Raw genomic sequence first — 27281 nt, forward strand, 5'->3', positions numbered from 1 at the left:
CTGAAAGCCTTTTTTTCTTTATGTTCCAGCTGAGAAGAAGGTATCAAATTTTGTAATGGGCAGAAGGTACTTTGTGTGTTGGGAAAAATAGTGTTTTTGGGTAGTGGAGTACTGCACAGAAAAAGTATTTTATTTAGCTGTAGAATAGTGACCAGGCATGAAATTATTAGAGCCCCAGAACCTCCTTTGCCTCCCTTATTGAAAGAGCAGCACGTGCTCCAGATTGCAACTGGTCAGACTGCAGGTGCCTCTTTCCCTAGTGACAAGCACTGGGCAAACTGTACTCATCCAGTTAATAGAGGCTTTCAGTCAACAGAGTGGAGCAATAACATGTCACAAGTGTGGTAAGTGTCTGACCAGGTTTATCTTCACCTGGCATAAATGAAGTCTGCTCTAGGTGGGTTACTTCCAGCCTGGAATAGCAGCTATTACTTAGATGGGTAAACTGGCGTAAAAGCACACCTGAGAGTCATGGCGTGAAAGAGTTTAGCCTTGTAGCCACCGAAAACGCAGGACATGATAGCAGTGGTGGCATCTTGTAAGATTGGGCTGAAAGAGGCCTCTTGGGTCAGTGAGTTCAGCAACTCCATCATAATTACTGCCCTTTTCGTACTCTGATGATGGCAGGCTCACAGATGGGCAGTGCAAGAGTGGCTTTAGACTGGAAGTACTGGGTTTTCTTTTTTAGCATGGGAGGCAAGGGTGGTAGTGGTATTAATTTCCACTCTTCGAGGGCGAGGAGAGAGAAAGTCATGTGTTGGGGTGTCCAAATTGGGGAGGGAGCCAGAACACAATGTGGGGCTTGGTTGCTGGTAATCAGCAAATTGAGTTTCTGTGTGCAATGCTGGCCTCTCCGAATGTTAATAAAGTTCTGCTTCCTTCCTAAGCCACATCATTTACAGCTAATGAAGCAGTGAGGGGTTGCGGGGGAGAGAGCCTAGTGTAGGGGCTGGTGACATGCTGGGGGAGGAAACCTCCTGCAAATGGCCTTCTTTACTTCAGATGGCTCCCAGCTGTCACTGCTCTTCTGTCTTATCCTGTCTTCAGAGTATGCCTTCCTTCTGCACTGCAGGGGGAGAATTAGAGAGGCAGAGATAAAATAGCCCAATACAGTCAGGATAAGTGTGTTCCTTTTTGAACTCAATGTTTGAAAACAGTAGCGGGCTGCTTGGACTGCTTATTGAGATTCCTAGTGGGAATAAGAGCACAAAGAAGGCTTCTCTGTATATAAGCCTTGGTAAAACTTCTCTCACCTAGTTGTAGCTCAAAAAGTAGCTGACAGGGGGTGAATGTTTTGGCTTGTGACATCTTTATAAGGTCTTTATCCTGGATTGCAAAGCATGCTGTCTTTTGTGGTTGTCTTGCCACAGTCCCATTTTTAGCACAGTGTATGTGCTTTTGGGCAGCTTTTGGGTTTCGGAAGGTAGGGTCCGATTCTCTCTTTGGCTTGAGATATGTATTTGGATTCATTCTCTGCCTGGGGCCCAACTCTTGTGCATCCGTAGTTAAGCTGTCTACCTGGCAGGGGGCTCTCCAACTCTTATTCCTCTTAATCCTGCCTTCTCCACCTGGGCACTTTGGTCAGATTTACCGCTGTTGACAACCTGAGTTCTAGTGCAGAAGACTTTTTTAAAAAAAAAAAAAAAAGCTAGATATTGAAAGTACCTTTTCACATGCTGATCTTGCAATGTGTGTGATTTCTGTCTTGTAAGAGAATAAATGCTTCTGCTTGGTTAACAGTATTAACTACCTGCTATAGAACATACTGCATACTTAAAATACCATGGGATGATTAACTTCAGTGCTTAAAACTGTCAAGAAGTCCTGAAGCTTGTGTGTTTAAGTGTAAACTTCTTAATGATAAAGTACTTCTTGCTCCTTAAGGTGAGTGTAGCTTGTTCACTTAACTTTCACCGCAGGACAGAAGTACTAAATTGAAGTAATCCTGACATCACCACTGGGAGAACAAAATTTAAAACGTTAGGGCTTTTTGTTTGTGGAAAAGCGAACCAAAGGTTGGAGAGACTAATTGATTTGCTGAAGAACAACAAAAAGAAACTGCTGTGCTATTGGTAACCTGGCCCCAACAGCGGTCTACTGCTCTGCCGAGTAATCACTCTAAAACAAAGTATGGTTTGTCTGTGTCTGGCTCATCAAGCATCTAGCCACTGTGTGAGTTTTCCTTTTGCCTGTGAAGCTACAGAGCATTCTTTGTATTTTCCTGTTTGAGCTTCACAAAGGAGACGTAAAACTTGAAAGTAGATTGTCTGTTTGTGAAGGACCTCTATATGATGAGTAGCATGTCTCTTTGAAGTTAAGCCAGCCGTGAAGTGCTCTTGATCATAGGCAGCTGATGATGTTGCAATTTTGGGGTAAATTTTGATATTTGGAAGTCTAAATAGAGAGTATTGGTCTAGCTCCAGCTGAGCTTTTCGTTAAAAAATAATAGCAACCTTTCTGAAAGGTTATGTGTTTGGTGCAGAAAGGGCTGGAATCTTCTGTTTATCCACAGGATGTGCACAGTCTTGGCAAAACTGTCTGACCTTTCTCTTACTTTGACTCCTCATTTCCGTGAGGTGTCTTGACATTGCTCTGGCAGTATTCCTTTTAACGATAATAAGATAGTTTAATGATAGGAAGGTAATTTAGTTTCTGTGTCAGCTCAGTTCTAGGCTCCTTTGAAGGGGCTAGTATTTAGGACATGGGTTTTCCCCTCTTGCCCCTGTGTTACCCATAAAGAAATGGCTCTGCCTTGAAACTCTTCATAGTTTAGCAGTGTTCCATTTAATGTATGATACAACAGGATTTTGTCACCTCTGCTCTTCTAGCTGTCCTCTGTTCTTGTAAGACTGCATTTTTAAAATTTTTTTTCCGTAGCTTTTGTTGCATGTAGCTGTTGTTACGCAGAAGCTTAGGTTCAAAGCCAAGTGAGAATGCTGGTTGTCCTCCTTCCAGTTTAATGCAGTCTCAGCTCTGCCTTTCTGTGGAAATAAACTGATTTTCAGTGGACCCAGGTGGTGTGGCCACCATTGTTTCTTCCTGGCTGAGACTCTTGGTTACCTTTTTTTTTTTTTTTTTAAAGTCTTTGCATGTCTCATTCATATGTTCACATGATCATTGAGACCATAAATTCACTTGGATTATTGTTCTCCTTTATTTGTACAGCCCCTGGCACAGTGTGGACCTAATGTGATGGCTTTTTAGATGCTGTCTTTGTAAAAGCTCAATAATATTCAGAAATGGTCTGGGTTCACCATCTCGCTTTATGTAGGCTGCTGAACAGTGTCTAGGTAATGTTGATAGTTACTGATTTAAAATTGGTTTGACCAAGTAATCTAAGGTTTGTTAGCCATGATGTGAAAATTGCTTAATTCTGACCACGCCCAAAGCTTCTGTTTTTTTCCCCACTAGCTCCATCTACTGTCCCCAAGGGTACCTGTGGAATTTCAGATGTCTTTAGTGTGTTTTCTCGTGAGTCCACATTACCCAGAAATTTCCATTTGACTCTATTCCTCAAAGCAGGGGGCAGCACTCCAGAAATAGCAAAGGTAAACAAAGTGAGAGTTGGTCTCAGGATCTTTTAAAAACAAATTGGTTAAAGAATTCAGTATAGGTAGTTGTATCTTTTTTTATATCACTGTTTAAAATTTCAGTTTCATGTATACCTTCTTAATTTAAAGGAGTCTAAAACTTAAGTTTACAGCTGTTTAATTTGATCAACTAAAAGTAACAGTTTAGTTTTTGTTTAGTGTTTTTTCATGCTGTTTAGAAGGCAGCTTGCTCTCTTGTGCTGGTTAGAGTTTTTATTGAATTTTTTCTGAAGGTGACAGACAAATGGTATTTGATGTGTTCATGGAGGTGAGGTCCATCAGTAGCTATCGGCCATGATAAAGCCTTTGAGGGAGTGATTTTTCTTAATTCACTGATTTCCCTGGCAGAACTTTCTAGTTTTCATCAAGGATTGCTGTTATACTTGTTTCTACACTTTTTCCTTGAGTATTGGACTACTGGCTTTTGTGTGCCCCACCTGTCCTCTGGTTCAAGAAAGTAACAGTACAGCTCCCTGTGGCTGCCACAATGATGCAATCAAGTTTCCTGCATTTGGGGAAATTGCAGGAGTTGGCACATAGGAGCGTGAGGGTAGATCTTCAGCCTGAGAAAATTGCCTTCCTGCCCTGGCTTCTGCTGGCATCAGGATGACTGGGGGAAAGAGCACTTGGGCCTGTTCTGGTATCAGGAGCTGCTCTGGCTTCTTACAGATCCTGTGGTGTGCTGGGTGATAGTGCTCAAGCCTTCCTTTTCCAGGTTCAGCTTGGCTCCTAGATGACATGGTGGTAGGTATTGTGTAAATGATCTGAGAGAATGAAACGTAACATGTTAGTCCTTTTGTGGAGGCATTGATTTTTATGCAAAAATATAAAGTTTATCGTCTGTTTTGAAAACAGAGGACAAATTATAAAAATCGACATATCAGATCAATTGGTTTGGAAAGGTACCATCTTTATTTGCAAATGGAGTCCTTTTTTTTTTTTTTTTTTTTTTTAACCCACTCCCTTGGAAATGCGTAGAAGCGGTAAAACAGCAGGAAGCCAAGTCACTAAAAGCATCCAGATGAATTTAATTTTATTTTCATAAACTAATCTACCCACTCACATCTATCTGTGTAAACTAATTACTTTTTTAATTAGGTAGCCTTTTTGATTGCTTATGGAGAGCTGTGGTGAAATTTACCACTAATTATGCTGGGGCAGGAGAAGGCCTCTGGATTGTTAGGAAGGATGAGAAAATTTTATTTCCTTTTGTTGAAATGGGGAGCAAGTTGTAATTGATACATAAATAATGTGGTTATTTTTCCAATTTCAACCTATTCAGTTTCTGTTAACCTTACTAATTGAGGCTCTTCTATGGGTCATTGGGTTTCCTTCCATCTAATGTAACATCTACAGGAACTTCAGAAGAATAAGGAAACAAAACTGTTATAAAGTTGAAGTTTTCCTTCTTCCTGTTAAAAGTAATGTTTATGCTGAGTGGTTCTAGATTTTGGACTTGGTGAGTTCCAGTGATGTTTGCCCTGAAATGCTGGATCCTAGGACATGCTAGCAAGTAATCTGCAAAGTTCAAGTGCTGTTTTTTTCACTGCGGTTAAATGTATTTAGAAAACTGGGGGAAGGTGGCAGTTTCACATCTCTTGTGCCATCTCCTCTGACGCCCTAAGACCATAATTTGGATATATCATGAGGTCTCTGTTACATATAATAACAGAATATAGCCAAGATTGCACATGGAAGAGAACTTAGTAAGTGGTTCCCCTCTCTGTTTTCTGTTTGTAGTGTCCTTATAAAGAGTGAGTGCTGCGAGAGATCAGGTGGGAGGAGGGCTGTTGAGATGGTTAGGCCATAAGCAGTATGTTTTCTTCTCCTTTCCCTCAAGCTTGTAGCCCTGCTCTGAGTCAGTACTAAGTGTGATAGTTTCAACTGAATTTGCTGCTTCCCTCCCAGTTGCTTCCAGCAGGCCCCACAGTTCGCTTTTGGTGCCTTGCAAGCTCCATCCTTCAGTTTTCAGCTTCAGTGAAAATTAGTGGCCTCTTACTGTTGCGTGAACGAGTTGCTCACACACACAAACACCACTGACAAATGGAAATTTAAGGTATTTTTGACATTGCATTAGTGGTGAGTGTTCAGAAGTGTGAATAAAAAAAGTGGGAAGCCAGGCAAAACTACTCCATCTGGATTGTAATCTAGTCCTTTAGATCAGAAGGACCATTTTAAGCTACTTTGAATCCACTGCAATGTAATGTGCAGTGCACACAAGATCTGAAAGGTCTGATATATGTCACTGAAATTTCCTTTGAGGGGGCTCTGGGGATCACCTCTTCACTGTCTTCAGAGTAGTTCACTTCAGCTGTGTCACGAATCTTGCCTTTTACATTTCTGTGTGAGTGGGTAAGCCTAAAGGGATGAGTGTTGCTGAGGGAAGGATGGTGGCTCCATCCACCTTAGATGCTTTTCCCTAATGTGTAAGTATGAGGCAGGATCAGCTGTCCCTGTGTCATGTGTGACAGAGCTGCCTGGTCAAGAGAAGACCTAGGAATGCATCTCTGACAGCCTCCCTGGGAAATCTGTTTCAGAGCTTCATTTTTTTGGTCATTTTCTGAGGAGGAAGGAACCCTTCCAACTTTTTTGTTCTTGCTGTAACTGAAGCTCATTGCGTCTTACTTTTTCTGCCAAGCAAAAGTTTATTCCTTTCCTCCATAACCTTATATATGCTTGAAGACTGTTACCATCACCACCCTCAGTATTCGCCATGCTAAAATGTCTTGATTTTTTCCATCTTTCTTGGAGAACATTTTTCCGTCTTTTTGGAGGTTTTCACTGTTTTCCTCTGAATCTTTTCTATTTGTTCATTCCCTTAGTTGTAGTTTCTAGCTGGGTTAATGCTTCTGGATGAAGCCTTACTAAGGTGAAGGAGAGTGTAAGGGCTGTTGCCCATGTCTTGTGAGCTACTCTGATTTTTTGCATGTAATTTGCTAAACCTCTTGCATATCTTTCAGAAATACTGTCTAGCTTTTACCTTTTCCTGTGTTTGTGCAGCAGATTTCTGCTGCCATATGAAATTTTGCATTTTTCGTTATTTAAATATGTTCTTACTGAAATGCAATTTACTAAACTTTCTCCAATTTGTCAGAAACTCTTTGATTTCTAATCTTGTCCTTTAAGATATGGAACAGCTTTATATCACCCACATATTAAATACGCACACTTCCTCTTTCACTTCTTCTGCCATACAGGTCAGTTAAACAGAACTACACCTTTTGGGGTTGTCAGACCATTCAATCTTAGTAGTAAATTCTTGGTAACTACCCAGGGTAGGAGGGGTATCAGTAGTATCCTACTGATGTGGTAATTCTGAGGACCCCAGTCTATTAGGAATGAGTGGCGGGTATTTCCCTGTAGTTAAGCATTTTGCTTGATCTGAACCCCTCTGCTTGCTTAAGGTAGACCAAGGACTTGAATTCTCTTTTTTTCCCCCCCTCTCTAAGAGAATGTTTTGAACTGCAACTGCTGGGTATTCTGTGGGAGAAGAAGTCTCAGCCTGGGCTTTTAAAGCCAGTTCCGTCAGTGCTAGAGGAGTGTGGGAGACTGACTGCAGTTCAAGGTTTAAGGCTTTCACCAGAGGTGCAGGAGGTGGGATGCCAAAATAGTACATTATTCTAAGGAAATAGAGCAGCTCTGTGTGTTTTCTGTTTTTGTTTGGTTTGGGTTTTTTTTTGTGGTTTTTTTTGTTGTTTTTTTTTTTTTTTTTTTTTTTTAACTGGCAGATCTGGATTCAAGCCTCTGCTTTAGGTTAAACAGAAAGGATTTGAAAACAGGTCTTCTAGATGGCAGATAAAGCCATCTTGGCATTTCCTGCTGGCTAGAACATTCTTGCCTGGTTTATTGCCTTTTGTGAAAGTGATTCTGAAAGCCCAAATGTTTCCCTTACCTGAAAGTCAAAATATGACAAAGTGTCTCATAAGTGTTGGTAGCACAGGGTACACTATATTCTGCATATCCATGAGCATTAGACATTTATGAAATGCTTGCCGTTGGATTCAGTGGCACTGCAGTAACTGGCTCTGCACTCTGCAGTCAATCGCCTTTTCCTACCTCAAGGCATTTAGCAGGACTTCTGAAGGGGTGTACCACCTTTATAATTTTTACGTTATTTAACCCAAAATATCTGTGTACAGCTAGCTCTTCCCTCCTCTTAAAGGATGTTGGAGCCTCCTGCCTGAAGATGTACCTTGTTCTTTTTTGTATCTAATTATGTGCCTGCAGACTTATTCTGTTGGATGTTAAATCTTGGATCCAATACACACTCTGTCTCTTCTGAAACTGTGTTTCAATGGATGAATATCCTTTTAAACTATGCTGTGTGATCTTGGTGAAATTCAGCTAATTCAACTCAATAAGCAATATTCTGATTGGAAAAAAAATTCATTACTCAGTTTCTTCCTTTCTATGCTAATAAGCTATGGCTAGTAATGACCTGTATATAGTGATGCTCCTTGTGCAAGGGCTCTTGAAACAGGTTGTGTTTACCCCTGCTTCATATACTCCTTAAGTCATTCCAATTTTTTTTTTTTTAGTATAAAATTTCAGTTGTCTTATTTGTGTTGTTGGTTGGTCTCTAGTATAGTGTGGCAAATTATAAGAACGGGTTTCTGTATTCCAAGGAAATGGTACCTGTTTGGCTAATAAATAAAAGGGTAAAAGGATGCAGTGGCAGCTATTTCCTTTGCTGGCCTTTTGGAAGAAATAACTGATGTAGGCATTGGACTCTAAGCAGAGGTTCAGGGTTGCAAATCCCAGATGGAGAGAGATGCACCGTAGTTATTGCAATCAGAGCTGGAAGAATAGGGGTGAGGAAGGGATTTGTGGCTTAATGGTGTGCTTCCTATGGTTTGTGCTGAAGTGTGGCTGTTCATTGGATCCTCTTAAGTATTCAACTTGTGGTTTTCAGAAGAAAATTAAATTATTTTCATGGATCTTGTGCCCAGAACTAAACACCATAAAACAACTCAAAAGATGGTGTTAATAAATTGCAAGGTTTACTTTTCATGCAGACTATTTTGAGGGACTTTATTTTGAGATGTGTTATATTAGAGGCCTGTCAGAAACATTGTTTTAGAATCATGGTTACTTTTATGAATACAAGAAACTTACCTTCAAAGAATTCTTGGGAAACGATCACTGGTAAGAAAATGCTTTGTATTAATTAAAACATTTTTAGTAACATAACAAAAAAAAGTGGCCTGTAAGTTAGCCAGTTATATGTGGAAGTTTTGCAAGTGAAGGAGGGCGTTTAAATTAGATGATGGTTTTGACACCACTTTCAGTTTTGATTATAAAGTATAACTGAGGACTTGAGAAATATTAGTTTCCTGGTGAAAGTACCAAATTTGTGCTGTAGTTATATTTCAGATGCAGCACATCTTTTGAATCAAGGGGCAAGAATCCTAACTGCAAGGGTAAGCTTAAAAGCATGTGAACAGAGCAGTAGGCATAGAACTTAATAATGGTAACTTCCAAATTGTTATTTTCAGTCTACCTTTTTCTTCTCAAATCACCTCTTTTGTTTCTTCAGTTAGAGTGTAATGTGGGCTCCTGTTCTGCTATGACCTCTCAGTCAAACAAATGCTTTTTTCAACTGGCAAATAACTGAGAAGCTTCTTAAACATATTCTGCTAGCAAAAGATGTATGACTGAAAGGATAGTACCTCTGTCCGGGGTGTAAAAAATGCATTAATGATAAAGAGTCCAACATGAAAACTGAGTGATAAATATGAAAAGGTAAATACAGCTCGTCAATCTTAGGTAGACTTTGAAAGGCATTGGTAAAACTAGTGACAAAGTTCAAACAGGACAGTCAAAAATGTCACCCACAGGACTCTTCTTTTTTGGGATGGTCTCTTGTGTCCACTAATGCAGACTATGTATCTCCAAAAAGAGTGGATAACTTTAAAATTAAAAATAACATGGTATCACTTGATGTGCTACTGCCTTTTGAATTTGGGATCCGAGAGGGTAGTAGTAATACTAGTACTTACACTTAATCTTCTGTATTTTACTTCACTATGGAACTTTGATCCAGTCTAAATGATAAATGTTTCATCAGCAAAAATAATCTTCTTTATGAATAATCTGCATCTGGCCACTCGGAGCACTGCTGGAAAAATGCAGTCTACTGTAATGCATCACTGGATCATCTGTTCTGCTAGGATGAGTAATGCATTATCTGCACGGTTTTGCCAGTCGCCCTTCAGGGCCCAGCCCTATGTTATTGCTGTCTTGTCACATTTCTTTGGTATAGTTTTTACAGGTATCATGCTTGCTGTCCTCTCAGAAGTTAAGACACTTCCAGAGCCACCAGGAGACAGGAAAAAAGCAAACCCTTTCAGGTATGAACATACCTTGATTTTCATCAGTGAGGCTGGCTATTTGCGATACAACAGTACATGCTCACGCTCACTTTTTTTGAGAACTTAGTAAGAGGGAAGAAGAAAGGGCAGGTGAGTGTATCATCTTGTTCATGAAGCAATCGATCGTAGCTAGAAAATAGCTTTGACAGAGAAGTCCTAGGCAAACGTGAGAAACCACTCTACCCTAGAAACTATTGCACCAAGAAACTTTTCCATGGAGTCTGGTTTATATGGTAGCTGCTCCGTTGCAAGTGCCTTTAACTCTAAATGCCAACTTAAGCCATATCACAATGATACTTTCCTGCAGCCACTATAGGTCACACCTCTGTTTAGCTTTCATGCTGACCTGCATTTCTTATGGTTCTCAGCAACTGCACCTCATTTTTCTGTGGGTTTGTTTTCCAGAAGTGTGTATTATTTCTTCTGAAGAAGAGTAATTTTTATTTTAAATTCTGCTTTACCCAGCAGAATCGACACCTCCCCACACACACCTCTTTCCAGCTCAGCATTTATTCACATGCTCCACTCAATGGCTGCAAGCATAGAGTTACTGTTACAGTGACTGCCGCCCGTCAGCTAAGACATGCTTTGTCCACTCCAGCTATCTTTCCTTGGTGAAGGTCCATAGAAGAAGCTGACTGAAATGATTATTTAAAGGCAGATGTTCTCATCAGTAGTAGTTCATTTGTGCTGTGGACCAGGCAGTGTCTGTTTGGCAATTATGTGCCTAGGACACAATGCTGGTAAGAAGGTGTGCGTGTCCTCTTATGAAGCCAAAGTAGCGTCACTAAAGGTTTCACCTCTTAGCACTGTTTCATACTGGTCTGGGGTCACTTCAAAAGTAGGGCATCCTGCAGTCCATCAGAAACTTTGTAGCGTTGATAATCTGTCAGAGCAGTGCTTAAGAGTGATGGTGAAGCAGACTTATTACTCTTAATGCGCTTAAGGTAGGTACATACGAAACTGCAGTTTACCCAAACTCAGGCAAATTAACAAAAAATTTTATTAAGAGTATTCAATATAGCACCACACAAAAGGTACACTGTGCTTTGTGTTGCCTTTAAGGAACATGCCATAACACTTTCAAACTAGAAAAACTAATGTAAAAAGCTTTCTTGTTCATCAGCAGAGCTTACTGTTTGCTTAGAGAAGCTATTCTGAAAGAACCACAGCTTTCGTACATAATGTTTTAATGGTCTTCCAGGCAGATTAAGCATTGTTTGCTTACCCATGAGTTCTCTTTCATTTTCTGGGGTTGTGATTTTGTTTAAAAAAACCCTCGCTTTAGGCCAAGGTGCTTTCAGGAAAAGCATTCAATCCAGAACTCTCACCAGCAGATCCAACTAACAACATATTGGTCAGCTGCTAAATTCCATTTCTTGAAAAAGTAAGAGAATTTTGATCAATGGTAACTGCGTGAATGGGGCTCTATGAATCAACCCCAGGCAAACTGAGAAAGATTTGGAATCAGCTCTTAATTCTGTCTTGGGCTCAAAGATAAACAAGGGGTAAGTAGTTAATAAAATTACAGATAAATTGCATCATAGGAAAAAGAATGGGTGACTTTGAAGGGTCATTTAGTCCATCTCCTCTTTCAGTACAAATTGTTATGCTATCATGGTCTGAAATTATTTCAAATATAAGGTGCTTCTAAAGCCTGTGGCAGGGCATTGGAACTTAAGTTTTCTTCCAACCCAAACCATTCTATGATTCTATTTCATTCTAAAGTATTTATTGGTCCCTCGCATTCCTTACGTAGCTGAACTTTGTTACTTAGCCTGAATTGTTCAGATTAAGTTCTGTATATTAGCTATTACACTATTACACTTACATTAAATAGGCTTTATTTTTCCTTGCTGTAACAGAGGTGAACTGGAAATGTTTCTATTTTGCCTGAATATGGAACACACATGTTTCAGAACATCCTTTATTTAATGCATCTTGCAGTCAGAGAAAGGCCAGTTTGCATAAAGGGAACCTTAGCAAGTCAACAATAGTAACAGAGCCATAGTCAAATGAAAGTGTGGAATGGACCCAGTGCTAATGCGTATAAAGAGAGTACTGAAAAACTTCTAAGCTTCCAGCTTCACTGACTCCAGTATGGAACGTGCTTCTTTATACTCTTCAGCTTCTTCCAATTCTTTTTCATTTTCCTGGAATTAAAAAATAAAAATAAAATAATTGAGTACTCTGAAAGTAATTGACGTAGGATTAAATTTAAGAAGGTAACTATGAAAAAAATGGTAAGAACAGATGAGGAGAAGGCTGAGATACTCAGCAACTTTTTTGCCTTAGTGTTCACTGGCAACCTCTCTCCTTACACCTCTTGAGTGGATGGGACCACAAGGCAGGGACTGGAGGAGCAAAGTCCCTCCCAATGTAAGAGAAGATCAGGTTTGAAACCAGCTGAGGAAACTGAACATACAGAAGTCTATGGGACCCAACAAGATGTAGCCCAGAGTCGCTAAGCCACTATCCGTGACTTTTCCAAAGTCACGGCAGTCAGGTGAAATCCTCAATGACTGCAAAAAGGGAAGCATTGCACCCATTTCTAAAAAGGGTAGAAAGGAGGACCGTGGGATCTACCAACCTCTCAGCCTAACCTCTGTGCCTGGGAGGATCATGGAACAGATCCTTCCAGAAGTTATGCTAAGGCACACGGAAGGTGATTTGAGACAGCCAGTGCATGGCTTCACCAAGGGCAAATCTTGCCTGACCTTCTATGATGGAGCGACTATATCAGTGGACAAGGGAAGAGCTACGGATGTCACCTGCCTGGACTTCTGTACAGCTTTCGGCATGGTTCATCCTTCTCTCTCAATCAGAGAGGTATGGATTTGATGGGTGGACTGTTTGTTGGATGTGGAATTGGTTGGATGGTTGCATCCAGAGGGTAGTGGTCAATGTCCAGGTGGAGATTGGTGCCAAGTGGTGTCTCTCAGGGGTCTGTATTTGAACCAGTGATGTTTAATATCTTCATAAACAACACAGACAGTGAGATCAAGTGCACCCTCATCAAGTTTGCAGATAACACCAAGCTGAGTGGTGCAGTGCTTGAGGAAGGGGATGTTATCCAGAGGGACCTGGACAAGCTCAAGAAGTGGGCCCATGTGAACCTCATAAGGTTCAACAAGGCCAAGTGCAGGGTCCTGCACCCGAGTCAGGGCAACCCCAGGTATCAATACAGGCTGGGGGATGAAGAGATTGAGAGCAGCCCTGCCAAGAAGGACTTGGGGGTACTGGTGGATGAAAAAAACGGACATGAGCTGGCAATGTGCGCCCACAGCCCAGAAAGCCAAGCATGTCCTGGGCTGCATCAAAAGAATCATGGCTGGCAGGTTGAGGGAGGTGATTCTGCCCCTCTACTCTGCTCTGGTGAGACCCCACCTGGAGTACTGCGTCCAGCTCTGGAGCCCTCAGCACAGGAAGGAGATGGACCTGCTGGAGCAGGTCTGGAGGAGGGCCACAGAAATGATCAGAGGGCTGGAGCACCTCTCCTGTGCTGACAGGCTGAGAGAGTTGAGGTTGTTCAGCCTGGAGAACAGAAGGCTCCAGGGAGACCTTATTGTGGCATTTCAGTACTTAAACAGGGCTTTAAGAAAGACAGGGACAGGCTTTTTACTAGGGCCTGTAGCAATAGGACAAGGGGTAATGGCTTTAAACTAAAAGAGGGTAGATTTAGGCAAGATATAAGGACGAAATACTTTATGATGATGGTGGTGAAACACTGCCACAGGTGGTAGATGTTCTGTCCCTGTAAACATTCATGGTCAGGCAGGACAGGGCTCTGTGTAACCTCATCTAGTTGAAGATGTCCCTGCTCACTGCAGGGGGGCTGGACTATATGACCTTTAAAGGTCCCTTCCAACCCAAACCATTCTGACTGAAAAAAGGGCTATGTCATTATTGAAAACACTAGTTCTACAAGATTCAAAGCACAGGTAATTTTTTTTGTCCTACTTAAGGCCCAGGATAATGGTGTCATGTGTGAGTAGATGTAACCTATGGATACCTTTATTTTATTCTGTTAAATATTTAAAACCAAGGACAGCATAACTGGAATGAATAACAACAGACCTCAGAACAAGAGTACTGTTACAAAAAAGCTTAAGCAGACTGACAAATGAAAAAACAAACTGTACAGTTGATTTTATTAAAAGCATTTGAAGGTGAGCTAAGCACAGGAGGCAACCCTTAAAGACTTCCAAATTCTTAACAACAATAGTAACTCTGCCCCATTCCTTGTTTTAAGTTTGTACAGCACATTGTATGGATTAGTAGCACCACTTCTGCATGCCACTGAAATCTAGACCAGCTAACTGTCAAGTAACAAGCTGAATAATGAAAGGACCCTAAATCCTGCCAGTTACTGAGCATTTTTTCTGGAAAACAGTAGAGGTGTGTCACCTGAGGATAAGACAGCTTGAGTTTTCCTTTGAGAAGGGTTTTGCATTTTAGCCATCAGATGTGTGTACTTCAGGGTATGTATTTTCAGCCTCACAGTATCATTTACGTGTTTAGCTGAATTCTTGATGAGATAAGCATGATGATCTCCAAACTTAGTTTAGTTTCAGTGAATCTATTTGTACAAGATACTATTTATTCCTGTAGGTATTCATATCTTAAAAATGTGGCACCAATGCTCCTCACTAATAAATCATATAAGCAGTACTTGGCGAAGACTCAGCTGTTTTGTTTCTTGTCCATAGTGTAATAAAAGTAGTAAGCAAAGTATCTTGACTATATCAGTTCACTACAAACATAATATATAAATCTGGGTCATCTAGAAAACTATCTAAAGCATGTGAACTATTTTTTCTGATCACGTAACTAGCACAGGAATTCAGAGTCCATTCTAGCAGTTCTGTATTTAAGTGTACATTGAGTGTATATTCCCTTAAAGACAGCTTCTAATAGTCTAACATGCAGTTTTCATGGACTGAAGACCAAGTCTGCACATACAGTTATCTAAAATGAAATGTTGGTATGTTATAGGATGCTATGCTTGGGACCTATAAAAAGTAATTCTTCAATCCAGTTGTAATATGCTGCAATTGCACTGCAGACAAGCATGTTTATCCAAGTTCATCAAGGCATTTCTTGATCGGTGTTTTTTGGTGCTATACTTACTAGTAGTTGAGTAAGATCTGCATGTGCAACTTCTAATCTGCGCTGGCAGTCTGGAATCATCATTCGTGACTCTTGTAAGATCTCAATCTGTGAAAATGATAAGTCAATGAAATCAGAATGTATTCCAGATTGTAATGTTATTTTTTAAGATAAGTCTTTACTGTGAAAAATCAGTAGTCCAGTCATCATTTAGGAACTTCAGAACAGTTGTACCTATTTTCTGAATAGGCTTTTTTTATTAGAAGACATTCAGTTAGCATAATTGCTTAAACTCTGTTAATTTACAGGACACTTCCGTTTACTTTGTACGTAAATGTTTAAAGTATTAAGGGCACAAGAGCATTTAGAATAACTTTTACCTTAGAAAAAAGTACTGCCTGATAAGCTTTCCATACTGCATTTGTTTAAAAAGGCCATTTAAAACAAACTTTCTCCTGCTGTCATGAAGCAGCTTCATCCAAAATGGGATCAGCTGGTTATATAAATATCTCCTGCATCTTTTGGGTAATAAAGAAAAACAGTGTTCAGATAATACCATATAGAGATAATTACTGCATGAAAAAAGTTATTGAGTTATTGATCACATTGTGTGCACACTGCGGGAGGCTCTGAGTGAAAGACAAAGGTAAAGAAAAATGAAAAGCAAAGACCAGCAGGCTCATATTTTTGATGCTTATCATGCATAAAAAGTTATTACTTATCCTTGTGCTTCATTTTAGGAGAAAGATTATTCTCACCATGCACTTTGAACAAAATTACTAAACTGGCACCCACTGAATCTGAACATCCTGCTGCCTTCTACAGAAAACAACTTCAGATTTATACAAGGGAACACTTATTTCATGGAACATTTCTGGATCTGAAATCTATCCACAGAGAAGAAAAGGTGTGCAGAGTTGTTCAGTAATGTTAAATCTATTTAGAAGTGAAAATTTGTTAGATATTTAAATATGAAACCTGTTCTGCACTCAGGATAACCTGCAACAGAAGGCGTTCCCTTTGAATGGCTTACTTCATTCTATCACTTCTATGTTGTAGTCTCCTTTCAGTATTCATGCTGCTGTACAGAAGGGAACACTGTCATTGTAAAAGGGAAGATAAGCTATAGCTAAGACTGTATGCATACAGGAACACCTTATGTAGTAAAATATTATCACCATGTTTTTAAGTGTTATATATTTAAGTTTAGTTCAAGTTATTGTTGAGAGAAAGGGTTTAAAAACTTTGTTTCTAATTTCTTTGAGAGAATCTAGGGCAAACCTTGTTTATTTTAATGAAGCAAAGACAGGTGACAATTAGAAAAAAAAAAATTAAGTACCCCCACGTTCTAGTTCTCATTGGTATTATCACTTTTCTTTTAAACATTTGGTATTGGACTATATTAAAAATAAAACTAGGAACTCTTGCATATTACGCTTTCAGCAGTGAATGAATAAAGGTTTGTAACTTCATAGGGCAAGGTCTGCCATAAACTGCATGAGATGATGCCTCCTGCTTTATGTACTACAAATTTGTTTCATAAAGAATACCTACAGGGGTGAGAATATACAATAATGACTTCCTTGGGTCCATACTGCTAAATAGTTATGTGTTGTAAAGTTGGTAGATGATATGAGAAGCAGTAACTTACTGGATATATGCCACTCAATAAGCAATCTGGGAAGACAGATAACTCTAGAATCTGTAAACTGTAGTCCTGGCTGCTCTAAGAAAAGAACAAAACTACTGCTATCACTCTGTTCAAAACAGAATTTGACTGGGATCCAAAGGGCCTGAGTTTTATTTACATTTTCCTGCGGTTATGGAATAAATAAAAAACAGAAGGAAGATAAATCCTGGAACTACAACTTCAGTAGGTGCAAACAGTTGAAGACTGTAACAGGAATTTTGTGGAACCAAGATTATTAGTTGATTACTGGACTACCTATGCTAACTTTGACAACTTCTGCATAAAACACATTTTTTCAAGTAATGCCAATAATCTCAGCTAGGCCATTTACTGTTTCAAATGTATACGATAAAGCAAAGTCAAAAGCTCAAATAATTAGATAAACTTTAGGACTGGAATTAAAAGTGTTTGCTCTCCAAATTATATCAAAATTCTGTCAAACTTTCTAACAGAACTCTAAGGGCTTTAAATTTTAAGCAGGTCACAGAGGAAGTTATTACATGAAACTGATCTAACTTTGTGAAGAACCATAAATATCTGCAAGGTTTCTGTGAATTACAATGCCAAATAGAAGTATTAAAAAAATGGGAGTAACTGAAGTGCATCTAAATACAGTATTAAGACAAAAGCAATAAAGCACAAAAACATGTACAGGGATAAGCAAACTGAATTTTTTGTCAATAACTGCACATAGGACCAAAAGAGCTATCGTGGCTACAGTGGGAATAATGTTCCCTTTTCTTTAAGTGTACTGAAAAAGCCAGTTAAAGAAACATCTTCAACCAGCCACATTTCTAGTCAGTTATCTTTCAGGATTGAAGATATTTCTACTAAAAGAGCAGATGTTTGGCATCTTACAAAAGAAAGCATTTTGGTCATATGTGATGGAGCTGTCTAACTGTTGGGTTGTATACAGCCTATTTACTAAACACAATATGGACTTTCTGTAAATTGGATCAGATGTCAAAGAACTGGTGTGCATAATGCACAGTAGCCTTTAATCTGTTTTCCATAAATTCCAGATTGCACTGACAGACAAAGCAGAACAGATGCAAACCCACAGATCTACCTACTAGTTGCTTAAGTGGAAGGGGACCATAGCTAAAATCAGACAATTATTTTACACATTCAAAATAAGCACTAAGGCCAAACGTGAGTCTGTGAGAAACAGCTGAGGAGAAGTGTGGTGAAGTAACCCTGACGGGATGCCCAGGAGCCCAACCACAAGCTCTATCACTCCCCTCCTCAGGTGGACAGGGGAGAGAAAATACAATGAAAGGCTCCTGGGTTGAGATAAGATCAGGGACATCACTCACCAATTACCATCAGGAGTAAAATAGACTTGACTTGGGGATATTAATTTCTTATCAATCAAGTCAGAGTAGGGTAATAAAAATACCCCCCCCTAAATCTTAAAACACCTTCCCCCAACCCATCCTTTTTTCCTAGGCTTAACTTTACTTCCAAATTCTCTACCTCCTCTCCCCTCAGTGGCGCAGGGGGACAGAGAACAGGGGTTGCAGTCCGTTCATCACATGTTGTCTCTGCTGTACCTTCCTCCTCAAGGGGAGGACTCCTCACACTCTTCCCCTGCTCCAGCATGGGGTCCCACCACAGGAGACAGTCCTCCATAAACTTCTCCAATGAGTCTTTCCCATGGGTTACAGTTCTTCATGAACTGCTGCAGCGTGGGTCCTTTCCATGGGGCGCAGTCCTTCAGGAATGGACTGCTCCAGCGTGGGTCTCCCACAGTCACAAGCCAGCAAACTTGCTCCAGCATGGGCTTCTCATTCCATGGGGCTACAGGTCCTGCAAGGAGCCTACTCCAGCCTGGGCTCTCCGCGGGGGCACAGCCTCCTTTGGGCACATCCATCTGTTCCACTGTTAACCTCCATGGGCTGCAGGGGAATCTGCTCTGGCGCCTGGAGCACCTCCTCCCCTTCCTTCTTCACTGACCTTGGTGTTTGCAGAGCTGTTTCTCCCTCTCCTCTCTCCCAGCTGCCATTGCACAGGTTTTCTTCCCTTCTTAAATACATTATCACAGAGGTGCTACAACTGTCACTGATGGGCTCAGCCTTGGCCAGCAGTGGGTCTGTCTTGAAGTCTGCTGGCATTGGCTGTATCATGCCACGGGGGAAGCTTCCAGCACCTTCTCAGAGAAGCCACCCCTGTAGCTCCCCCAGTACCAAAACCTTGCCACACAAACCCAATACAGATGGTAATGCCTACACCTTTAACCATAAGCGATTTAGATTTTCACCAGGTGACTCAATGAAAATTCAAAGCTACTACTTCAGCTTTAGGCAGATCAGAGCTGCTCAGATGAGGCAGATACTTTACTCTTTGGATCACCCAAGCACTTACACTAAAGCAAATCTTAGATAATTTAAGAATACAAATAAACATTACTGCTTATGAGTGTTGATACCGAGTATTCTGCAATAGGAAGCAATTTTGCTCAGCCTAACTGACGTATTATATAATGGGAACAGCAGTTTTATCAGCTCTGAAAAGATGGAAGGAGAGTTTGTTTGTTTGTTTTTCGCAGCTGACTCATGTCTAAACAAGGGATTTAGGGATGTGCAGATCCACAAATAATTTGAAAACAACAAGAAAAACTCCACAGGGCTCTCTATCTTTCCTTGATCTTAGAAGGACAGTCTAATAATCATAGAATCATGATAAACTACTGGGTCACAGGATATAGTGACAATATTGTTTCACATGACAGGAGCGGTGTTCTAAACACAAGAGATAGGCTAAAAAATGATAAATGTGAACAAGTCTTATATATGTACAAATTATATAGACACACATGAATATATATTCATGCTTTTAAATAGTGCCTCATAATCACCTGTCCTTGACTATTGCACAGATAACCATAAAAGTATGGATCTGCTCAAAAATGGTAGGGAGGAAAAGAAAAAAAACAGTCAAGTAATTCAGTTTGCTAAGAAAAGTGCTACTTGTGTGAACTAATTTTCATCAGAAAGTTTGCAAAAAACTTGGAATCCATTGACTAATTAGGGAATATAAAGGCACAATGCTGGGGCTAGGATGATGGCATGGAGACACGGGGAGTAGGACAGCATAGCTGATGTAGGAGAAAGCTGGGTGTAGGGCAGGCAGGAACTCAGAGGAGATGTGGTATTAAGGTGTGTACAGAGAGAAACATTCCCCATCCCATCCCATCCCATCCCATCCTCCCCCCCCCCCCCCCCAAATTCAGGAAACCAGGTTTTATTAGTTCTAATTCCTTTGAAGTAACTTGTTTTGTTTTCACATAGCAGGCCCCCAAAAAGCTTGAGCTATCCACAAATACAGCATACAAGAGCAGACTGCAGTCCATTGTAGGTGAGTTGTCAAATATATTGATCAAAACCCTTCTGAAGGGCCATGAAGAAAAGCTTGTAGTAAAGAATTGGAGAACATTGTTTTGTTTCTATAATGCTTGAGTGTTTCAAGAACTGAAATGGCCATGTATCAACCACAAACCACCTATCATTTGTAGGAAGAAAGCTAGAGGAGGAGGTAAGATAATGGTTGTTGAGGTAAGATACAGATCCTGAATCTGTGCTTATTGTAATGCACGCTATGCTAAAAGTTGCAGGCTGCTTAGGAGATGTTTTAGATTAAGCTTGAAGGTTTGGGAGGAACACCCATCTGTTTTGTGGAGGTGAAATACCTGGCAAAATATTTGTGCTAAGATCAGAAGCAGAACAGACATGGGAAGTTCCCTAGATATACAGAAGGCAGAAAAGTCAAGTCCAGATTTTCTTCCTCCCTCTGGAGCAGAGGAGAAGTGAGGCCAACTGAAGAAGAAATGAATCACGTCCTACCTCAATGGTAGGACTTTTCTCCCTCTGGAGCAGAGGAAAAGTGAGGCCAACTGAAGAAGAAATGAATCACGTCCTACCTCAATGGTAGGACTTTTCTGCCATAGGAATGTTCCCATACTAACTCATTCCAAATACTGCACAAGTGCCTTTAATCCTCAGCATTAAGTCTGGAATCCAAAGGGTATTTACACCTGCCTAGATCAAAAAGGAAAACAACCTTTGAAAAATGGAAGGGAAAAAGGAAGAGCACAGTAATGACTTTTCATCATTCGGTCCCTTTCATTAGGCAATAAAACCAAAATTTGAAAGCATTTTTTTAATACCAGTTGTATTATTATTTTGTATTTAGTACAGAGAATTCCAAGTTGATAGCTTTTAAGGAAACAAACCATGGTTGTTAAAGATACTTACTGTCCAAATATGTAAGGCGGAGCATTAGACCCTTCATTAGCATTTCCACTGACTCTTTACCTAAGCAACTAGAGCTAGAGTTCAGATTATTATGCAAGAGCATCTATTCTTAGGGAAAAAAAAGAACAAACCAAACCCAACATGAAAATAATCAGACTGAAGTGAAACTGTGTGTCTCACCTAATCTTACTGTACTTGACTGGTGAGAAGATTGAAACTTCATTTGAACTAACCGGGTGAGGAGTGGAACAGGCTAAAAATGTAAAAGCCAACTGAACTAGGGGGAGTGTTTCTTTGATGCTAAACAGACATTTTAAAATGCAAAACTTACAGAACACTACAATGTTTCTTTTGGCTGGAACTCCCGCAGTTACAAGATTAGCAACAAAGTCTCATCTCCCACAATAATTTTCCAAAACAATATGCACTGTTTCCAATGTATTTCTTTTTAGCTGTTTCAGGAGATACTCTGCCTTCAACTCAACAAAGCAAGACAAATCTTGCTGCTTTCACTAATACTTGTAAAAAAGTGTGTATTAACAAGATGTACTTATATACTGTTATGTACACTTTGGCATGCAGATATTAAATTCTATGTTAAGTCCATTGGATTTTTAACTCATCTGGAAAGGACGTTTCATGAGAAGTAATTTGAAACTGCAGAGAAGCTATTTTTAAAAAATGAAAATTTATCATTTATCAGTAAAAATGCTGACAGTTAACAAAAACTCCAGAGTATATCTACAATCTCACTGACATGAAACAATAGATACCTCAGGCTTTTCCCGCACTCACAAGCCTCACAGTAAAAGCATTAGATGGGAAAGTATGTTTATTTATGTACGAGACACATCAACAACCACAGAAAACTACTGGTTCGTATCATTAGTCTGCACTCATGAGTGATTACAGTGTAAAAAGTTTCTATTATGGATAAAGTACTATAAAGCTCTGTGTAAAGTCTTCATATAATGAGAACCATCACAACTGTGTAGAAACTAAGGCTTCATTGCAAAAAAAAAAAAAAAATCACACAGAGAAACAATTGCATTACTTGCTGCTACCAGTCAGGGTTCTTCATGATCCTCTACAGAGACCACAAGCAGCATTTATACCTGGTAGAATACATCAAAAACCTTTTAATTTTTTCCTAAATTGTACAAAACTGATAATTTTTGCACAAAATAGTTCAGGTTTTAGTGAGATTGTTTTCAATTTAGTATTTTATTACAGTATTTAATAATGCTTTTTCCTACAAGTCTTACAGTTAAGGATAGTGTGATTTTGAGATACAAAAATGTATGAAAAAAATTATTTCATAACCTTTTTTTCCAATATTGCTCTTCATTTATTATGTTTTTTTTTCTGCCAATTTTGCTCAAACAAATTGTTACAAGCCTTACTCTAAATTCTAAACTTGTGATCTGCCCTAGGCAAAAAAATGATGATAGCAAATTGGTGTTCATACTTTTTATTTTTTAAAAAAATAATCTGTAACTGATGGAAAAAGAAGGGCTTCCGTGCCCCATAAAGCTAGAGGTTCTTTCCCTGTGTTACAGAACCTACCACAAGTAGTTCTTGCCTAGCTTGGATTCAGCTGAAGTACATGAGTACTTGAGTACACAGCATGAGTGTACTCACAGAAGTACATGAGTACACAGCAAATATGACATGCACCCGGGACAATAGTAATTACACAGGTGTTAGGAGCAAAAAGCAGGTGCGGATCCCTCAGGGATAAGGCACCAGACTCGGCAAGTGAAAGCTCTGGCTTTATCAAAAGCATAGCGTTACCAGGGTGGGAGCCCCAGGACACCGATGCTAATCAAAATGGGGACCCGACACAGTGGAGCCCTGCTCAGGGGTGAAGCTCAAAGGAAAGAACTGCAGGGGTGGATAATAAAACTTGTACTGATTAACATATCATACATATGCAATGTCCTGTTTTGCTCATTAGCGAACTCACTGATATAATGCAGGTGCTGTTGCCCAAATTCTGAGATCAGCAGTCATGCTGGTGATCACGCAAAGGTTGGGGCAAATGGGGGAGAACCGAACTATCCCAGGTCACCATGACAATAAGACATGCTCGAGACTCTACATATTCAGATAGGAGGAAGTGAACTACCCTGGGTTACCATAACAAAGTCTTGTTGCGCCCTACAATGGGGTCTTCAAATTATAATTTTGGTGAGAGTAGACCAGCACTGTGAGCAAACAGTCCTTTTTGTTTCTCTGATATTAAATCTGTTCCTAATTAATTACATCTTTCTGGACAGTGCAGGTGAAGGCTGGTATCTAACAACTGCCAACTACCCTAGTTGGTCATTGCCTCACGTAGAGATTACAGGAACCACAAGCTGCCCCACCGTACATGGAGTTAGGAGAAAAATATCGAGTCAAACCCTAACTATTGTTCTACAAAGGGACTGATCCCTCCTTACAGACCAGACATACCCTAAAGTCTACATATGCTGTAGGAACAGCATTATAAATTTTAAAGTAAAATTTTCCATAGTCACTTCTGCACTATGAAACCAGATGTTCTACTGCAGAGTTGTAACTAGAAGGCTAAACGGGAATAGTAGTACCTTAAGAAGTAAGCAATGCTTTTAAATATCCCTCCCTCAACTCTGGATTGATTTGTTTACACATATCTGATTTAGCTGACACCTCAGCTAAAATAATAGTTAGTCTCCTAATCTCAAATGATTGAATTCATTTCAATTGCCCAAATATTATGTTTCATTACTGAAAAAAAGACTACAACCATATTTTTAAATAAACAGTTAATTCAGATTAGGAATTACTAACTAAAAGCAATTCTTAAAATGTCTTACTACACTTATTTTTCCTGAAGAACTTCTCAAAGTTCTCTCTCTACCCAAAATACGTTTTTGAGCAAACTATCCTGGTATTATTAACAACTTCCAGAATGCAAAGTGCACTAAAAGAACAAGAAGTGAAAATGTCACTAGAGAAGCTGATTGCTTTCAAAGCAGATCAGGCAATTTCTGAATTAATCGAGACTGTTCTCAGTGAAGGCTTTTGTCATTGGTCTCTGAGAATACCTTCAAGTAGTGTGTAACATTTCATTTCACAGCAGAAGTTCACAGCCTCCGCTGTTTTTGACTTTGATGATATCTTGCAGGTCACTGCAGAAATACCACAGTGCAGTCAAATAATCTGATGAATGGGGGACACTAAAAATGGGAATTGCATTCATTAGTTCTTGTTAGCACCAGCAGATCTTCAGAAAGACTACTATTTTGTAGGACCTTGGAGTTTCAGTCAGTGGTAAGGCAGACACAGCTCTGCTCTATAAATACAGTTCTTTATTTGTATATTTTTCCTATGGCATAATGAAAGCAAGGCAGGAGATACACACATGAACCGAAATCTGAACTTACTAAAAAAACCTGGTTTAGCTTGCTCTAAAAGGGCTTTCTCCTATCTTGTTTTTGTTAATTTGTTATATTTGAGTTTTGTTTATCTTATTCTTCCATTTTTTAAAAATGAAGATGGGAGAACAGCAGGTTTTATAACAGAAGGCCACCAGACCATTGTAACAAGTGAAAATAATTTTTATTTACGGTGTCAGTTTCTGTGAAGGTTTAAGAGAAAACATCTAGGAAATGCTTGGGGAAAAAACATAGTTAAAAGATAGCATATTTAGTTGAAATAATATAAAGGCCACAGTTAAACACAGACATGCCACACTTCTGTAAACACAAATCTCCCAAACCCAAGCCTTTTCTCAATGAGGACACTTGACACTCCATCTTCCAAAAGAGCATGTACCAACTGTCTGCTACCACTGTCTTTTGTGGGGAACCTTTCAAGAGAAATTTAATCATATCATAATAGTGACACTAAACCATACTCTTGAGCAGATGAAACTACAGCATGGACCTTGCTAGTCAGTAACTTTGTTAGAAACTGCAGCAGCTGCTCGGAGCAGCTGCATACCCACTGCTCTCTCTCCTTCCCAGGTCTATGATTTTACCAAAGGGATACTAGTATAGAGTTGACATGCTTCATCTTCATATTAACTGTAAAGCATTCTCACTTCATTGTAACATTCGCATTTACCAGCAAGCAGTTAGTTTACCTAAATGCACCCGGCCCATGTATTTTCAGGTTCTTGATATTTCTAAGAAAGAGAGTTCATGATGGCCTCATACACACTGGTAGTGAGTGATAGCCATCCTGACACCAAGTGCTAAGTAATCCATATGCAGTCTCCTTATAATTTAACAGTTCTTGAGCAAAGGAGGTTTTTACAAATGCTTATTGTGAGTTACAACTGGCACGATTTTAGTCTAGTTTTTATATAACAGGAGTCCAGAAAAAGATACAGATTTTTTAATTTAAAGACGACTATGATTAAATCAAAGCAAAGAAGGATTTTATGAAACCAGTTTTAGGATAGTTTACCTGCTTCTTAATTCCATAATCATCACATGCTTCAGCTTTCATTTTTTCAATCTTTTCTTCTTGCTGTTTTGCTTCTTTTTCATACATAACTTTTTCTTTTGCCAATCTGCAATTAAACCAAGTGATTGTGTTAAGCTGGTTCTGTTACAGTAAAGTTACACTACTGATAACAAAAAAAAAAAAAACCTAAAAGCTGCAGACCTATAAGATAATACACAGTTTTATTAAAAAATGCTCTTAACCACAGCAAAAATCTGCACCTAGGAAATGCTGAATTTAGCTATAATGTATAATGATTCTTGTAACTATAGTTTAAATTAAAAATATTTTTAAAGATTCTCTGTGGGCTCATCCATTTGGAATATCCTAGGAAAGCTATATATTGGTACTTCACTTCAAATACATAACAGAAACAGATAAGCTGCCTTGTAGATCTAGATGACTGCTCATAAAGACATTAGTACAGGGAAGAAAGCTATCTATCTATCTCAAAAAAGTCCTCACATCATAGGTAGCCAAACCAAACAATATTAAGATGTCTTCAAAGACAACATTATCATCAGCATTTGCCAGACTTTCTCAATATCACCTATGTTCTGATAGTTTTGTGAGTAACCCACATTGGCTGTTAGGCTCATGTGGTCTTTATTCTTTCCTATTCACTGCTAAATAACACCACTGCACCTGCATTTTTGACGAATAATGATGGACATCCTTCTAAGTAGTAACTTTTTTCAAAGTTACCACATGTAAATGAAAAGAAGCAGCACTTTCAGGTTCACAAACTATGATCCCAGAACATTTTTTTCCTGATCACTGCATTTCACACCATTAACTGCATTATTTCCCGTACTAGTTTTTGTACAAAGTAATGAAAAGTAAAATTCCCAAATAACACAGTAGCCACATAGTTCCTTAGAGTATTTCCTCCATTTACCTTGATGCTGGTTAGGGGGTTATAGACAGAAGTAACAGTTCTGTAATTTACATTATAGCAATTTTCATTATGGCCTATCTTTCAAAGGGAAAAGAATCCATCTTTTAATCCTAACAACAGACCCATACTTGGGAGGAGGATGTTTTTTGCTAACATGCAGAGTAGCGTAGAGTAATGTAAAAAATTGTGAAGGTCAGAAGGGAATTTTAAGGTAGTCCAGTCTCATGCCCTAGAGTAATTTTTTCCATTGCAATCCCATTATCAAACTTAATATTTGTTGTTACATCTACCACTTTGTTATGTATGTTCATTAGGTATATGTTGGACTACATAATGCTAGATCTGGACCAAAACATCCTACAGGATCTGAAGAATGAATGGGTAATTTCTGATCAGCCAATTCAAGATTGAAACAAACACTGAGATGCAACTGCAAACCTGAGGGCATGCCAAAGAAAGTCCTTCCCCAAACAAGAATAAGCACTACATCAGCCTATATAAGAGAAGATTGTTTAAAGAGAACTTGACAGTCAAAAGAACGTAATCAGATCCAAGAAGCAAATGAAAAGAGAATAAATAAAGGTCTTGTAGAGATCTTCATGGTCACGTTAGCACATCAGAGCAAATTAATTCCTAATTTGTCACAGTTAAGTGCCCTGCTGAGGATGGACAGAACGGTACTGGGGTGACAAGAACCTTCTGTGAATTGAAGCCGCCACAAAAGCACCACTGCAGTAATATCTTGAGAAAAATTCCAAAGTGAATATACTGATACTGCAACAGCAGGAACTCTCCCAGCTTTTGTTAGAGTTTACATCATCAAAAGTTTTTTTGGTAAAACAGCCTTAAGCTGTGGCTCTACAACAGTTGATCTAAGCTGGGCTGTGGTGTCAT

The 27281-nt window shown here is 39.4% G+C and overlaps 1 protein-coding gene across 1 annotated transcript in view; it reads right to left on the reverse strand.

Annotated features, from left to right (window-relative positions):
* Positions 1–10941: 10941 nt before the first annotated feature.
* Positions 10942–27281, reverse strand: part of TBCA (tubulin folding cofactor A) — a 33358-nt gene continuing 17018 nt past the window's right edge. Inside the window, exons 2-4 of the mRNA XM_082497644.1 lie at positions 25451–25556; positions 15092–15178; positions 10942–12114 (exon numbers count right to left, since the gene is read on the reverse strand). Coding sequence (XP_082353770.1) covers positions 12034–12114; positions 15092–15178; positions 25451–25556 — 274 coding nt within the window. The 3' untranslated portion in view covers positions 10942–12033. The remainder of the gene's footprint in view (positions 12115–15091; positions 15179–25450; positions 25557–27281) is intronic.

The sequence above is a fragment of the Vanellus vanellus genome (assembly GCF_965231255.1).
Source record: "Vanellus vanellus genome assembly, chromosome: Z".
NCBI lineage: Eukaryota > Metazoa > Chordata > Aves > Charadriiformes > Charadriidae > Vanellus > Vanellus vanellus.